Source organism: Amblyomma mixtum, chromosome 7, assembly GCF_055824585.1.
Source record: "Amblyomma mixtum isolate Tamu chromosome 7, ASM5582458v1, whole genome shotgun sequence".
NCBI lineage: Eukaryota > Metazoa > Arthropoda > Arachnida > Ixodida > Ixodidae > Amblyomma > Amblyomma mixtum.
The window spans coordinates 61,604,105-61,617,862 of NC_143018.1; the positions used below are offsets into that span (position 1 = coordinate 61,604,105).

At 50.0% G+C, this 13,758-nt stretch overlaps 2 protein-coding genes across 2 annotated transcripts in view; one reads left to right on the forward strand and one right to left on the reverse strand.

Annotated features, from left to right (window-relative positions):
- LOC149336261 (solute carrier family 60 member 1-like) overlaps window positions 1-13,758 on the forward strand; it is a 309,160-nt gene that overhangs the window by 115,197 nt on the left and 180,205 nt on the right. The gene's annotated exons all lie outside the window — the stretch shown is intronic.
- LOC149336264 (uncharacterized) overlaps window positions 1-13,758 on the reverse strand; it is a 102,709-nt gene that overhangs the window by 36,613 nt on the left and 52,338 nt on the right. Inside the window, exon 2 of the mRNA XM_089552794.1 lies at window positions 4,590-4,987. Coding sequence (XP_089408920.1) covers window positions 4,590-4,987 — 398 coding nt within the window. The remainder of the gene's footprint in view (window positions 1-4,589; window positions 4,988-13,758) is intronic.

A 13,758-nucleotide genomic window follows, 5' to 3' on the forward strand; every position in this document is an offset into this window, starting at 1 on the left:
TGGCAGGGGCCCGCGCTCAATGTGACGCATACGGGGCTCGAGTGGCTTTGTCGGCATGAATTATGTATAAAGCGGTCGGTCGCGCGATTGACGACGTGAACGAGACCGCTGCGGCTGCTGCGAGCGTCGGCAAATGATGGCGTTGTTTTTGTTTCCGCGACATCATAGAGACGAAGAACACTCTATCCTTCGCGATAAATATCTCACGACGGCGTTATTGCTTGTCGTCTGGCACTGAGCGACATCGAACAAGCTTTGATCTGTGTTTTCGCGCCAGTTTAGCTTTCTGCACAGCGATTCGCGTTGCAGGTTCTTCTGCGTACACACAGGTCAGATGTGGGTATTTTGGCATTATGGGTGGGGGTAGGTTTAGGTTTATGGGTTTTTAACGTCCCGAAGCGACTCAGGCTATGAGAGACGCCGTAGTGAAGAGCTCCGCAAATTTCGACCACCTGGGGTCGAAATATCCAGAGCCCTTTACTACGGCGTCACTCGTAACCTCAGTCGCTTTGGGACGTTAAACCCCCATAAAGAACGGCAGAAGTTATAGAAGACTGTGACGTAAGCTGTCGCCAACAGAAACGAGCTCTCCACGCTTATTTTCGTGGTTTCGGTGAGCTGTTCATGTAGAATTCATAAGTGCAGGCATCTCAGCTAGCGCACCGAACTTAGTCACTAACACGTGTACGAAGCATCATCGTCGTCTCCTTCATGACCAACTGAAAACTTGGGACCTCTGCAGGACAAAGGGCTTTTTCAGAGACCTCCAGTCATTCGTATTTTGCTTCAGACGCGGCCACGTCATTCCAGATAGTTTCTCAAGCTCGTTCTTTCAACTGACTCTTGGCCGCCTCAGATGAAGTGAACACAGATCCGATGAAAAAACATTGAAAGACGCGTGATCACGGTGCTGCAACGAACTCGTTCTACGAGCGCGATCGAACCTCGATGTTACGAACTTCGCGATACAAGAAATGTTTAACTGTTCCACAGGAAGTCACTGAGATTCGGCACCGCAGCGAGAAGCCGTCTTCAAAAATGCCCAGCGAGCAAGGTCACATCAGTCGGCCTTTCGTTTCTGCAGGGCGAACGGGTATGTCCTGTGTCGTCATATGTCATAACTGAAAACTTTCGAGGCCTTCGCCTGAACGCCGAGGAGAGTGCAGATAATACCGGGAGTGGGACTCTGCGGCCACGTAATTTGGCGGGCCCGTCCTCTTAGAGTAGATATTTTAAGTTGGCATCCAGAGTTTCGGACGGGCGTAGAAAATGGGGGGGGGGGCGTAGAAACAGCACAACTGTCGCTATCACCCTATGCTGCAGAAGGTAGCTCAAGTCCTAAAGCTTTTTTTTTTTTTTTTGCTCTATCCGTATCGTCCAGATCACTGGAAAAACGCCCCTACCCTCGGATTTCAGTGCACGTTACAAAGAACACCCATGGTGGCCGCACTTAATTTGGAGTCCCCTTCCTCTACACCACTTCCCTAGTGGCCGGCAGTGTTACTCCGCCACGTAATATACATATGCAACAACCGTTAGACGCTTTCACTTCACTGTTACACCCCTTCCCTTCTGGTTCACCGCCGCGGAGTGCGCTGCGCTGCTTTAGTTCCGCCTGATCCGCGTCGCCCCGTGTGTGACCCGGTTCCCTGGCGGTGAGAAAATAACTCCCACTTCCTCCTCACCCATCTGCTCTCTCTCTCTCTCTTCTCCTCCGCGCGGACGGACGCGAGCGCCGCAACGTGTAATTCGGCCGAAGAAGAAAAACAAAAATTACGGCCCGCGCGCGCGAGTCGACGCCGTCGTTGGCTCGTGACCTTGTTTGGCCCTTCTTTTCTTTTTTTGCTTCCCACCTCGGAGCGGATCGCGCTCGCGTTGAACTCTGACCTCCTATTGTGTTACACAACTGCGGATGAGTCGAGCTGGCTGGCTGGCCTAGGCTCGCCGGGTGCTGGCAACGGGAGGGTGCGCATTTCAGATAAGGCACGTTTTCAGTGGATCCGGCGGCGATCTCGACCGCGTAGGTAGCGGTCGCGTCCTGAAGGCGAAGTAATGCGCGAATCGTGCGAGATGAATGGGATGCGGAGGGTTTCCGAGTCTCCTTTCGACGGCGGTCCCGTCCGTTGGAAAGGGTCGCTGTATTTTCTCCCCCCGTGTTCGGCAACTCGCCACTGACGTCACTCGGCCGCGTGGTGAGGGCGTGAGGAAATCGGAGAAAGCGAGTCCCTACGTATGCACGATGCGCCGTGGAAGCAAGCGTTGAATGCCGGCACGTGCGGCGCTAATCCTATTGGCGTGTTACATATCTGAGCGCGGTGGGAGAGTCGAGCGCTGACGGGCTTGGGATGAAGTCTATGGAAGCCGTTTCCTATAAGCTACACCTCCACTTACTTCCAAGCTGTGATCATGGAGTCCTTTTCGGTCTTGATGAGATAAGTTTGAATAGAGTGGCGAAAAAAAAAAAAAGAAAGTTCTGTATTAAAATCCAATTTCTCAGCTATAAATGCGTCTTTCGCTGCCGGCCAAACATCAGCCTATAGCCACAAAGGGCCACAGAATCGGTTTTCACTAATAGCAATAATTTTATAAAGTTGTCATCCGTGTATCCTTATCAGCAACCGGAGTTTCGCGCTCTATCGCGGTACGGGCTGCCTCCTTCACGTGACCTTCACCGCTCGGCGCAATGCGGGGACAGTGCATCGTCGATGATGCCCGGCTTCGCAGCAATCGCACGGCGAGGAAAACAAAAACAAAAATATATTTCAAGGGCGTCCGTGTTAAACGAACAGGGCCGTCAAGTAGCACAGTGCAGAGGCGCAACTATGCGTTTAGTGTCTTACAGCATGTTTTTTTTTCCCGTGAGAGTTTGAGCCCTTACAATGGCGATGGGTCCTAGCTGTGGCATACTTCTCTCTCCTGCCAACTCGTCCCCAACCGAAGACAAGCAGTCCTCTACGGGCATACTTCTTTCTTTGTCCTCTATTTCTCATCCTAGCTTCGACAGAGCAGCCCACAGCCCGCCGAGTGTGGGTCGTCGACGCTGCCTTGTAACCAACGTCATGAAACAGAGACGTCATCGTCTACGTTCGCAGGCGTTCATAGTGAGCGTGACCCCGTTCTCGGGCAACCCGAACGTTACTGGGAGGAGAATTTTGGACGCCGTTTGTCTTGACATCACCCGTTTGTCCCATTTGTACGTGCAACGCTGTCAATAACCTCGACGCTTGTACGGTGCTATTGGGAGGCGCGTCGGTATAGAGACTGGTTTCGTTCTTTATACTTTCTGCAAGTTTATGACAACATCTGAGTCGTCCTGCGTCACCCTTCACTACATGACTACGACTTATTGAGATGTGATGTGGGCTTGCAAGACATCTTCAAGGTGATTCTTTAACGCGTCGTAATGACAGAAGCAGCGTTTTTCAAAATTTTGTTTTTTCGACAATGCGTGGGGACTAAATCTAACCAGCCAACCATACCTCTATTAACCGTAACTGATTCCATGGAAAAAATTCCCCTTTGAATGCGAGGGTATTGCAGTTTGTTTGTTGCTTTTGCTTAATGTTATTCCTGTTTCGCTTACTATTTCGTACTACAGCGCGCAGTGCTACTTTTTTCTTCTCATCGTTGCGCCTCCAGCATGGTCGTCATATGGCCGGCAGTTTGCTTTAAATGAATAAATTAACAATAACACAGACGACAAGCTTCCGCTTCATCACGCACTGCTGTGGCATGGCAGCGAGTGCGGACACAATCTCCAGCTTTCTTGGACATCGCTTTGAATTATGAGGCAAGTGTGGGATATTGTAACACACTGTTACGAACATATTGTTGGAAATGGCCTAATCTTCTTATGCACAGCAAAAACTAGATTTTAAAGTTTGGCCCGCTCTAACACCGAGAAGTCAAGTAAGAATGCCATCATAAAAAAAGCAGCGAGGTGCGTTGTTGACAACAAACAGCAGCAAAGTACAAGCCTCCCGAGGGGGCATCTGGGGATATATTCACTGTTGTGGTGCAGTATTTCGGTTCGAAAAAAAAATTCCGAAGACACTTTGGCAACTAAAGAACTAAAGTGTTCAGAGGCGAAAGCCGAGGACACTATGCCGTGACGACTTCCGATGGATGTGATGTCACACCATTCCCGTGGCTATATCGACGTCCGCGCTATTTCGACGCAATTTCGACATTTTTATGCATAATTAATTAACTATTTGATCTACAGTCATCAAACTTGGTTTCTAGGTTCATTTTTTCTCCTCCATCTGTAGCAACACTTGGTTTTCTCCTATCTTTTTTAGTTCCCTAGTTAAACGCGTGTGGCACGCTTTGTTGACGGACGGCAGTATGAGCCATTAGTTCAAAAGCAACTTCCCTTCGAAAAATGCGCTTATCCAGAACTTCTGGTTACATCCACAGTTCACGCCAGAGGTCTGCTCTTTGCCTCGTTGGCATCGGTGCATCGAGGTTTTGGCAACAATTGGGGAAGTGAGCAGTCGTCTTCGTCGGGGGGGGGGGGGGGGGGGGGGGGGTTCTATCAAGAGTTCAAGCCAACAGAGGCGGGACCTGAACACATCGAAGGCACTCACCGTCCGCGTAACTGGGCGGCAGGAAGCGCAGGTATCGCAGGTTGGCGCTGCCCCAGTACGGGTTCTGCAGGTTGTTGCAGTAGCCGTCGTAGCGCCTGAAGCGCTCCGCCGAGCAGGGTGGCGCGAACCTGCCCGTCCTGTAGGGGCAGAGCGCCTGCGCCAGCGTCCCGCGCACGTCGACCTTGGTGAGGCCGAAGGTGACGTCCCGGGGAGTGAGGTTCAGCTGCCGGGCCAGGTTGCGGCTCGCCTCCTCGGTGATGAGCGCCAGCGCCGAGATGTTCTTGGAGACGACCTTGGTCTTGCCCATGGCGCCCAGGAACCACGGGGGCTGACCCGGACGCATGGCGACGCCGCTCTGGAACAGCACGGGCTCGGTGATGTTCCAGATGTGCTGCTGCCTGCGCATGGGGGGAGAAGGCAGGGAGAGGCGTGTGAGGCGAAGAAAGGGAGAATATTTATTTCTGTAGCGTTATTCTATAAACAGAAAGGAGTAAAGAGAGTGTAAGCTGACCTCTACAGCCCTTCCTGTTATAAAATGGAGTACGCTAGAGGACTGATTACTCTTTTTTACTCCCCTATAGGCGTATGCGTGTGAGATAAAGCAAGGGGGAATGTTTATTTCTGTAGCGCTTACACTTTAAACATAAAGGAGTGAAAAGAGTGTAAATTTGTCCTCTAGCGCACTTCCTGTTATAAAAAGGAGTACGCAATGAAAGATTACTCCTTTTTACTCCCCTATAGGCGTATTTCTGTTTAGAGGGTAGGATTAAAAACTGCTGAATATGCTTGGCTGCAGTGGACACTGCAGAGCGATGAGAATGAAGAAACCTTCTATAGAAGCTTTACGAACATTATCGATAACTTCAGTCTATTTTCTACGAAGATCAGACACGTTCAAGTGTCTCCGTCAAGACTGGGCATAAAACGACTGACACGGAAGTAATAAAGCTGGCTGTATAAACCGTGCGCTTTAAAAAGACTTCGGCTTTTAGCTAACCTTACGGCTCGGTCGCGTCTAGATAACTGTGCACTGAGACCACGCGATAAAGCGACAGTTTCCGGTTAGGCCAAACGACGCAATCTCCTACCCGGACGTCATTTCCGGAGTTTTATAAAGGCATCGGCGCAGGAACAAGAAATGACGCTAGTATTAGCGCCAGCTCTACTTTTGGTGCTGAGAGCATTTGTTGCAATAGAACAACAGTCATCATGGTTCTTAATTATACGTGTGTGTACTCAGTCTGCTCAATGTTTCATGGGCATGTCAGTGTGTCCATAGAATAGAGGAGGCAAGGCTGAACTTGCGAGAAGTGGCAAGACGGATACAAAGGTGGTCTGCCAATGTGCCCACTTGCGAACTGCTCAAAACGCTGTAGCCTTCGCCTTCAGCGGCGTCCCGCAATGGCCTTGACAAAACTGTTTACTGCTTGCGCAACCCGCTCACACAATCCTGACAGGGCGGCGCGCCTTCGCGTGGGGTAAATGAAGTCGATGAGCTCGTCCTTGTTTGGAGGATCTTCCCAAGACTCGATTCCCAAGAGATAAAGCAAAACGGAAGGAAAATAAAACGACGAGAAAGAGGCTGTAGATGTTCCAACAACAAGTACACTTTAATTCGCGATTCCTTGCAGCATCGGACGCTTTAATTCGCGATTCCGTGTAGCATCGGAAACAAGAGAAAAGAAAACTTGGCACTGGTGCAGGAGAAGCGTTTCTGGCCGCCTGTCGGACTGTTCCTTCTCTTTTTACCTCTCGCTGGAAACTAAAAAAGAAGGAATAAGCGATGAAAACTTATCGAAAGTCATCCTCGCGTCCCCCCCCCCCCCCCCCCCCCCCCCCCCCCCCCCCCCCCCCCCCCCCCAGGTTGTGCGTCACTAGAGAGCGTCTGGCTGTCTCCGGCACCTTGCCGGACGCATGTCACACGGGTCGGGTACGCTTCTGCCGCGAAGACACTCGAAGCGAGTCCTTCGACTTTCACCCTTATGCCTAGCTTTTGCCAAAATTTTATTTATTTTTATTATTATTTTTTTTTTGCGGCGATATCTGTATGCGGGTAAACGGAAAACGATGGGCTAAACGGCTTCAGCGTCACCGTATACCGCACCTGAATCGAACATCATTTTTCCCTTTAAGATGCCCTTTTAAGATTTACCTTTGTTCGTGGCATACGAGAGGAAATGTAGATCAACCGTGGTCAAACTGATGTTCATTTCGCCTGCGCCGGCCGCTGTAAAGCTTTGTGTTCGGTCGATCGTAGAAACAGTTCTGCGAGCTTTGCCCGAAGCGTAGCGTAGACTATAGGTCGGTCGAGAGGAGAGCACCATCGAGAAGGTGTCGTGGCCATGCCATGCTGGTGAGTTCCAGAGCTCTCTTAACCGGTGAGATACCGATATCGCTTGCCATTTGTCGACCCTTGAGAAAGATAAAAACTATTGGAAATTCTTTTTGTTGTTTTCGTTGCCTTTCGTGCTGGCGACACTCCGAATCAGCGTGACACGCGGCAGCGCTTCTTTCTTTCTTTCTTTCTTTCTTTCTTTCTTTCTTTCTTTCTTTCTTTCTTTCTTTCTTTCTTTCTTTCTTTCTTTCTTTCTTTCTTTCTTTCTTTCTTCCTTTCTTTCTTTCTTTCTTTCTTTCTTTCTTTCTTTCTTTCTTTCTTTCTTTCTTTCTTTCCTTCTTTCTTTCTTTCTTTCCTTCTTCCTTTCTTTCTTTCCTTCTTCCTTTCTTTCTTTCTTTCTTTCTTTCTTTCTTTCTTTCTTTTTCTGTTTCTTTCCCTCTTTATTTTTCTGTTTCTTCCTCTCTTTCCTTTATCTTTCTTTGTTCTTTTCTTTCTTTGTTTCTTTCTTTATCTCTTTCTTTCCTTCTTTCGCTCTTTCTTTCTCTTCATGAACCAATTCAAATTGCATTATAGCAACTTCGCTGCGGTGCTGAGGGGAAATGAATGACGGAGTATGATGGCTAGCCCAAGACCGACCCCATTAATTTGACGCCACACATGGTAGGCGCTACATTGGAAGTGCAGCTGGCAAAAGATTTGTTGTGCTGGCCAGTTCCACTGTATCCATAAACTAACCGCTGTAAGACGATTTGTTACATCTCTCGTTAAAGTTGCAGACCTAGAGAACTCTCTCTCTCTCTCTCCACCTTTTCTTTTTTACAGCCGACAGGTCACTTTATCAGTGCTCTCAGACCCTGCGAAAGAAGACTTGCCGCTTCCTACAGAGACTACTGCAATAACTAGAATATAAGCACAAAACATATCCGCAACATGTACTACAAAAATAAAGGCCGTCCGGTTCGAACAGGGGCCGAGGTCGAGGGACTGTGCACTGAAAGCAAAATAATGCTCAAGGAAAGCTCATCTCCTCATTAATGCAACTACTCAGTATCTTTTTTTTCCACACAGAGTATCAATAGATGCACGTAGGTGTTCGTAGACAGAGTGCCAGCGACGCAGTAGAAACATGTAAGCGAGATTAGTGTCAATCGTAGACAACTCTATGCAATGTTCGCTCTATTTTTTGTTTTTTTTTTCCGCTGAGTAGCGAAAACATGCTGAGTTTTTTTCTTGTCTGGTTTTGTTGGATAGGCAACTCACTTTCTATTTCATTAGTCGTATCCAACATTCTCGGAAGAATATTCTGAAAATTGGAAAATTTTGAAATACTGTTATGAAAAATTGGAATCTAATGGTCTGTTTTTTGATATGTAGCAAAATCTCCCTTTCAAAGTGTTTCCATCAATCGCATCCAACAGTTAAGACTGCCATAGAAAACTAATGGGGTACGCTTTTGACGATATGAAAAACAATAATAGAAAAAAAAATTAGACTAGCGTCGGGTAATCCGCGGATATATTGGTTGTTACAGTGAAATCTTAAATAATATGAAAATTTGGATCCATCAATGGTTTCACGGTAAAAAATGCTCTCATTCAGAATTGTTGGTTATTAGCTGCAAGGAGTCAGCAAAAGCTCCAGATCTCTGTACTCATTGTCGAAGAGAGCTTAGATCTGCCCTAGCACTAATTAGCAATCGGATTTGAGTTCCTGCCGAATATTATGTCAGTAGTGAAATGAAGTCTTTTTGGTGACACAGCTCTCTGGGCCACTCTGAATTAGCCTACGAAAGAGTGCTGCAATAACTATAACCTCGTGCGCGAACGCTTCATAAGACGATGGTCGCAATGAAAACTGGCTGCGCTTACGAGAGATTAATCGCCTCCGCCTAGTGGATGTGATCAGAAACACTAATTGAGTTTGAGCTTGATCCGCGCGGATAGCAATGGCGGATGGACGCCGTGTAACCGAAGGTCACATGTCACGGACGCAGCTGCAGTTACGCGAACCAAGCGCTTTATAGCGAATACGGTTACCATTTCCGTGCCGCGGTTTGGACGACGTGTAATGATAGGCGTATACCGGTAATGGATTGTGAGCGCCAAACCAACAGATCCTGATTAATGGCGTTAAGACGCTGAGTGTACCTGCACTTAACCATCTGCAGGCATGTATATTTGCCGGCCAGCGATCTCCCAAGGATGGAGGCACGCTGCATAGAGGTGTTCCGTCTTCACCTCATCGAAGTTCGAGCGAAAGTGCGCGTGGTATGCTTGCTTGCTATGCAACCTTGCGGCACAAGCTGAACGTGTTAAACGTGTCCGTATGGATGCGCCTGTGTGGCTGGGTCGAGGAAAGATTTCCTCTTATCAGCGATACCTTCGCACACATTGGTGGATTGGTCGTTATTGCTGAAACATAAAATGAAGACTAATGATCGAACCGATTAGTTCCGACTGAGCTTCGGCTGCGTAGATTTGACGCACTGAACCGTGTAGCCAAAATGCGCATTTGTTAAAGAGGCGTCAATTGAGAACGCGACGGGTCCTAGGGGCTTCAGGAAACGCTTTAACACTTGCGTCCTTGGCGAGTAGTTCGCTCACAAACAGTGGCAGTGAGTACAAGTCAGAACCGGCTAGCAGCCAAGAGAGAGAGTTTGGAAATTTATCCTTAGAGTGAAAGAGAGAGAGAGGAAAACTTAAGATTCTCTCCAGCTTATGCAAAACAGTTTGCGTACAGCCTTTGCCGAAACATTATAGGCCACGATTTTTCGACTGGACGGTGCGGTCTGGCTTGTATTGCATCTTGAGCGTTCCCAATTCTGTCAGTGTGAGGGAAACTCTTTCTCTCACGCATCGACTTCAAATCGCTGCTTCCGCTTGAAAGCAAAGCTTTAAAATGAAACGGAGCGGCTAAATGTCGTGCGAAGACCGAGGACTTCTCGGCTATGGTCAGAACTGCATGTAGTTTGCCTTTAAAACAGAGGTATTCCCATGAAGACAACAAAACAGCATGCAGTATTTAAATAACCAAAAAGTGAATAGGTAGTCAATAGTCCGGACTGCCGATTTACAACTACTCGGCAATACACATTCAAAAACATTTGTTACACAGTTCCATTTAGAATTTTTTCACTGTATTGAGCAAAGCCAACGAAGCGACGACAGAGAACATATCAGTTTTTGTGAGCGGCTGTGATCACCTCGTTATATTTCATTCTTCATCTATTTATTTTCTTGCCCTTATTCTAACATTATATTGTTACGTAGCCGTTGGGGCTCGTAACCGAAAGGCTTTAATGGGGGGTGACGTGGACGGCACCGGAGAACAAAACCAAGAGCACCCAGAGAAGGCCGGAACCGATCTTCTTCTTCTTTCACACGGCGGTGCACGCGCCTTGCGAAGAGCAGCCGCCTAGTGGCTGCTTGTGGAAACGTGGCATTACCCCCCTCCCTAAAAAAAAAACATCGACCCGATGCATGCGCAAGAAAAGAAGGTAAGAAAAGCAGTTCACAAGAACATGGCAGGAAATAAGCAGTTCGTAAGCTAGCGGTGCTCGCGCGAAAAGTACGGCTTCATTCGCACGACATGGACGACTTCGGGCTTCTGCTGGCGGCGATGAGAAGTAGAAGAGCCGGCTGGAAGAAGTTCGTATGTGACGTCACTGAGCTGACGGACCACTCTGTAGGGACCGAAGTACTGCTTTAGCAGTTTTTCGGAAAGCCCTCGGCGTCGAATCGGAGTCCACACCCACACCATGTCGTCCGGTTCGAAGGTCACTACTCGGTGGCGGTGATTGTAACGCCGAGCGTCTCGGCCTTGCCGGGTCCGGATGCGCAGTCGCGCAAGCTGCCGTGCTTCTTCGGCGCGCTGAGTGAATTCCTCGGTACCAGCTTCGGGGTCATGACCGTTAAGGAGCAACATGGCCTCTAGCATGGTGGACACCTCGCGGCCATACAACAGAGAGAAGGGCGTCATGCGCGTGGTCTCTTGTTGTGCCGTATTGTACGCGAATGTGACGTACGGTAGGATGTCATCCCAAGACCGATGTTCAACGTCCACGTACATAGACAGCATGTCGGCGAGAGTTTTGTTGAGACGTTCGGTCAGGCCATTCGTCTGTGGATGGTAGGCGGTGGATTTACGGTGGGCAGTGCCACTCAGCTGCATGACGGATTCCAGCAGCTTGGCCGTGAAAGCTGTGCCTCGGTCCGTTATGACAACTGACGGGGCGCCGTGCCTGAGGACGATGCGCTCGACGAAAAATTTCGCTGCTTCGGCTGCCGTGCCTCGTTCGAGGGCCTTTGTTTCAGCATAGCGCGTGAGGTAATCGGTAGCGACTATTATCCACCGGTTGCCCGAGGAGGAAGTTGGAAAAGGGCCCAACAAGTCCATGCCAACCTGCTCGAATGGAAGTCTGGGCACTTGGACAGGCTGCAGTAAACCAGCTGGCCTTACAGACGGTATTTTCCGTCGCTGGCATTCGTGGCACGTTCGTACATAGTGGCGCACTGCCGCCGCAAGTTTGGGCCAGTAAAAACTCTTTTGAATGCGAGCCAAAGTTCGAGCATAGCCGAGATGACCGGCGGTGGGCTCATCATGACATGCCTGCAAGACTTCGTCGCGGAGAGTGTCTGGCACGACGAGGAGATAATCCCTTCCCGTGGGAGAGAAGTTGATTTTGTAGAGCACGTCGTTTAGGAGACAAAACGAGGAGTGCGTTCTGGCGAAGGGACGGGGTACTTCCGTAGTACGCGCTTTCAGGAAGTCGATGAGGGGAGTGAGTCCCGGGTCCTCACGCTGGCGCTGCGAAACAGTGACTGCGTCGACAGTTGCGATAAGAGGGAAGTCCGGCTCTTCGTCTTCGTTCGCCGACTGGATAGGCGAACGGGACAAGCAGTCGGCGTCGTTGTGCTGGCGTCCGGACTTATACACGATGGTCATGTCGAACTCTTGTAGACGTAAACTCCAACGTGCAAGGCGTCCGGAGGGATCGCGCAAGTTCGTCAACCAGCAAAGAGAATGATGGTCGCTCACAACCTGGAAGCGGCGGCCATAAAGATACGGGCGAAATTTCATCACTGCCCAGACAACAGCGAGGCACTCTTTCTCGGTGGTGGAATAATTGGTTTCAGCACGAGACAAAGTCCGGCTAGCGTACGCGATGACTCGCTCAGCGCCATCCTGCCACTGTACGAGCACAGCGCCGAGGCCTACGTTGCTTGCATCCGTGTGAACCAGGGTCTCGGCATGGGCATCGAAGTGGGCAAGCACAGGCGTTGTTTGCAAGCGGTGGCGTAAGTCATCGAATGCCTTTTGCTGTTCGTCTGTCCAGGCGAAGGTGACATCATCTCGGGTGAGACGCGTCAACGGGGCAGCAATTCGTGAAAAGTTTGCAATGAATCGGCGGTAATAGGCGCAGAGTCCCAAAAACCGCCGGACTGTCTTCTTGTCGGAGGGAGTAGGGAAGTTGGCGACGGCTGCAGTTTTGGCGGGATCGGGCTGAACACCTCGACGGCTGACGACGTGGCCCAGGAACAGGAGCTCTTCGTAACCGAAGTGGCACTTTTCAGGTTTTAACGTGAGGCCGGCAGATCTTATAGCCCGGAGCACGGTGGAAAGGCGTTGGAGGTGTTCCTCGAACGTTGGGGAAAACACAATAACGTCGTCCAGATATACTAAACAAGTTTGCCATTTAAGGCCGGATAAGACTGCGTCCATCATTCGCTGGAATGTCGCTGGAGCGGAGCACAATCCAAACGGTAGGACCTTGAACTCGTAAAGTCCATCCGGCGTGACAAACGCAGTCTTCTCACGGTCCCGTTCGTCTACTTCGATCTGCCAATAACCGCTTTTGAGATCGAGCGAGGAGAAGTAGCGCGCATGGCGCAGCCGGTCCAAGGAGTCATCAATGCGTGGTAGCGGGTAGACGTCTTTTTTTGTGACCTGGTTGAGTTTGCGGTAGTCAACACAGAATCTCAGACTGCCGTCTTTCTTCTTAACCAAGACGACAGGTGAAGCCCAGGGACTCCTCGATGGCTGTATGACACCGTCATTCAGCATTTCGTCTACCTGCTGAGCGATGACTTCGCGTTCCCGCGGTGACACTCGGTATGGGTTCTGTCGGACTGGTCGGATACGTTCGTCGGTTATTATGCGGTGTTTGGTGAGGGGCGTCTGCTTGACCGCGGAGGCAGACGAGAAACAGTCTTGAAACTGACAGAGCAGCCCGACAAGTCGATCCTTCTCGGTAGGTGATAGAGCGGGGTTCACATCGAGGGCGAATTGGGCCGTTCGGCTGGCAGATGTCCCGGTCTGGAGTGCGATGCAATCAGAAGTTTCGGCGATATCTTCCAAGTAGGCGACCGTGGTCCCTTTAGCGATGCGTTGTCGCTCATTGCCGAAGTTGGTAAGGAGTACATCCGCGAGGCCGTTGGTCGGATGGACGATACCGCGGGCAACACAGACGCCGTGATGGAGCAGCAGCTCAGTGTTCTGTTCGGCCACCCCTGCAGCACTGGACTTGTCATCGCACCTGACGGTAACGAGAGTACATGAGCGGGGCGGCACGGTTACATCCGCGTCAAGGATGCGCAAAGGTGCGTGGCGTCGTTCGGCGTCTGCGGGAGTCGGTGCAGGCGGTGAAAACGTGACCAAACGGCGAGGAACGTTAATGACGGCACCATGCTGTCGTAAAAAGTCAAGGCCGAGGATGAGGTCCTTGCAACAGTTGGGCAGAATAACGAAAACCGCAACAAACACGGAGTCGGCAATGGTGACTCGTGCAGTGCAACGCCCTAAAGGTGTCATAAGGTGGCCACCAGCAGTACGAAT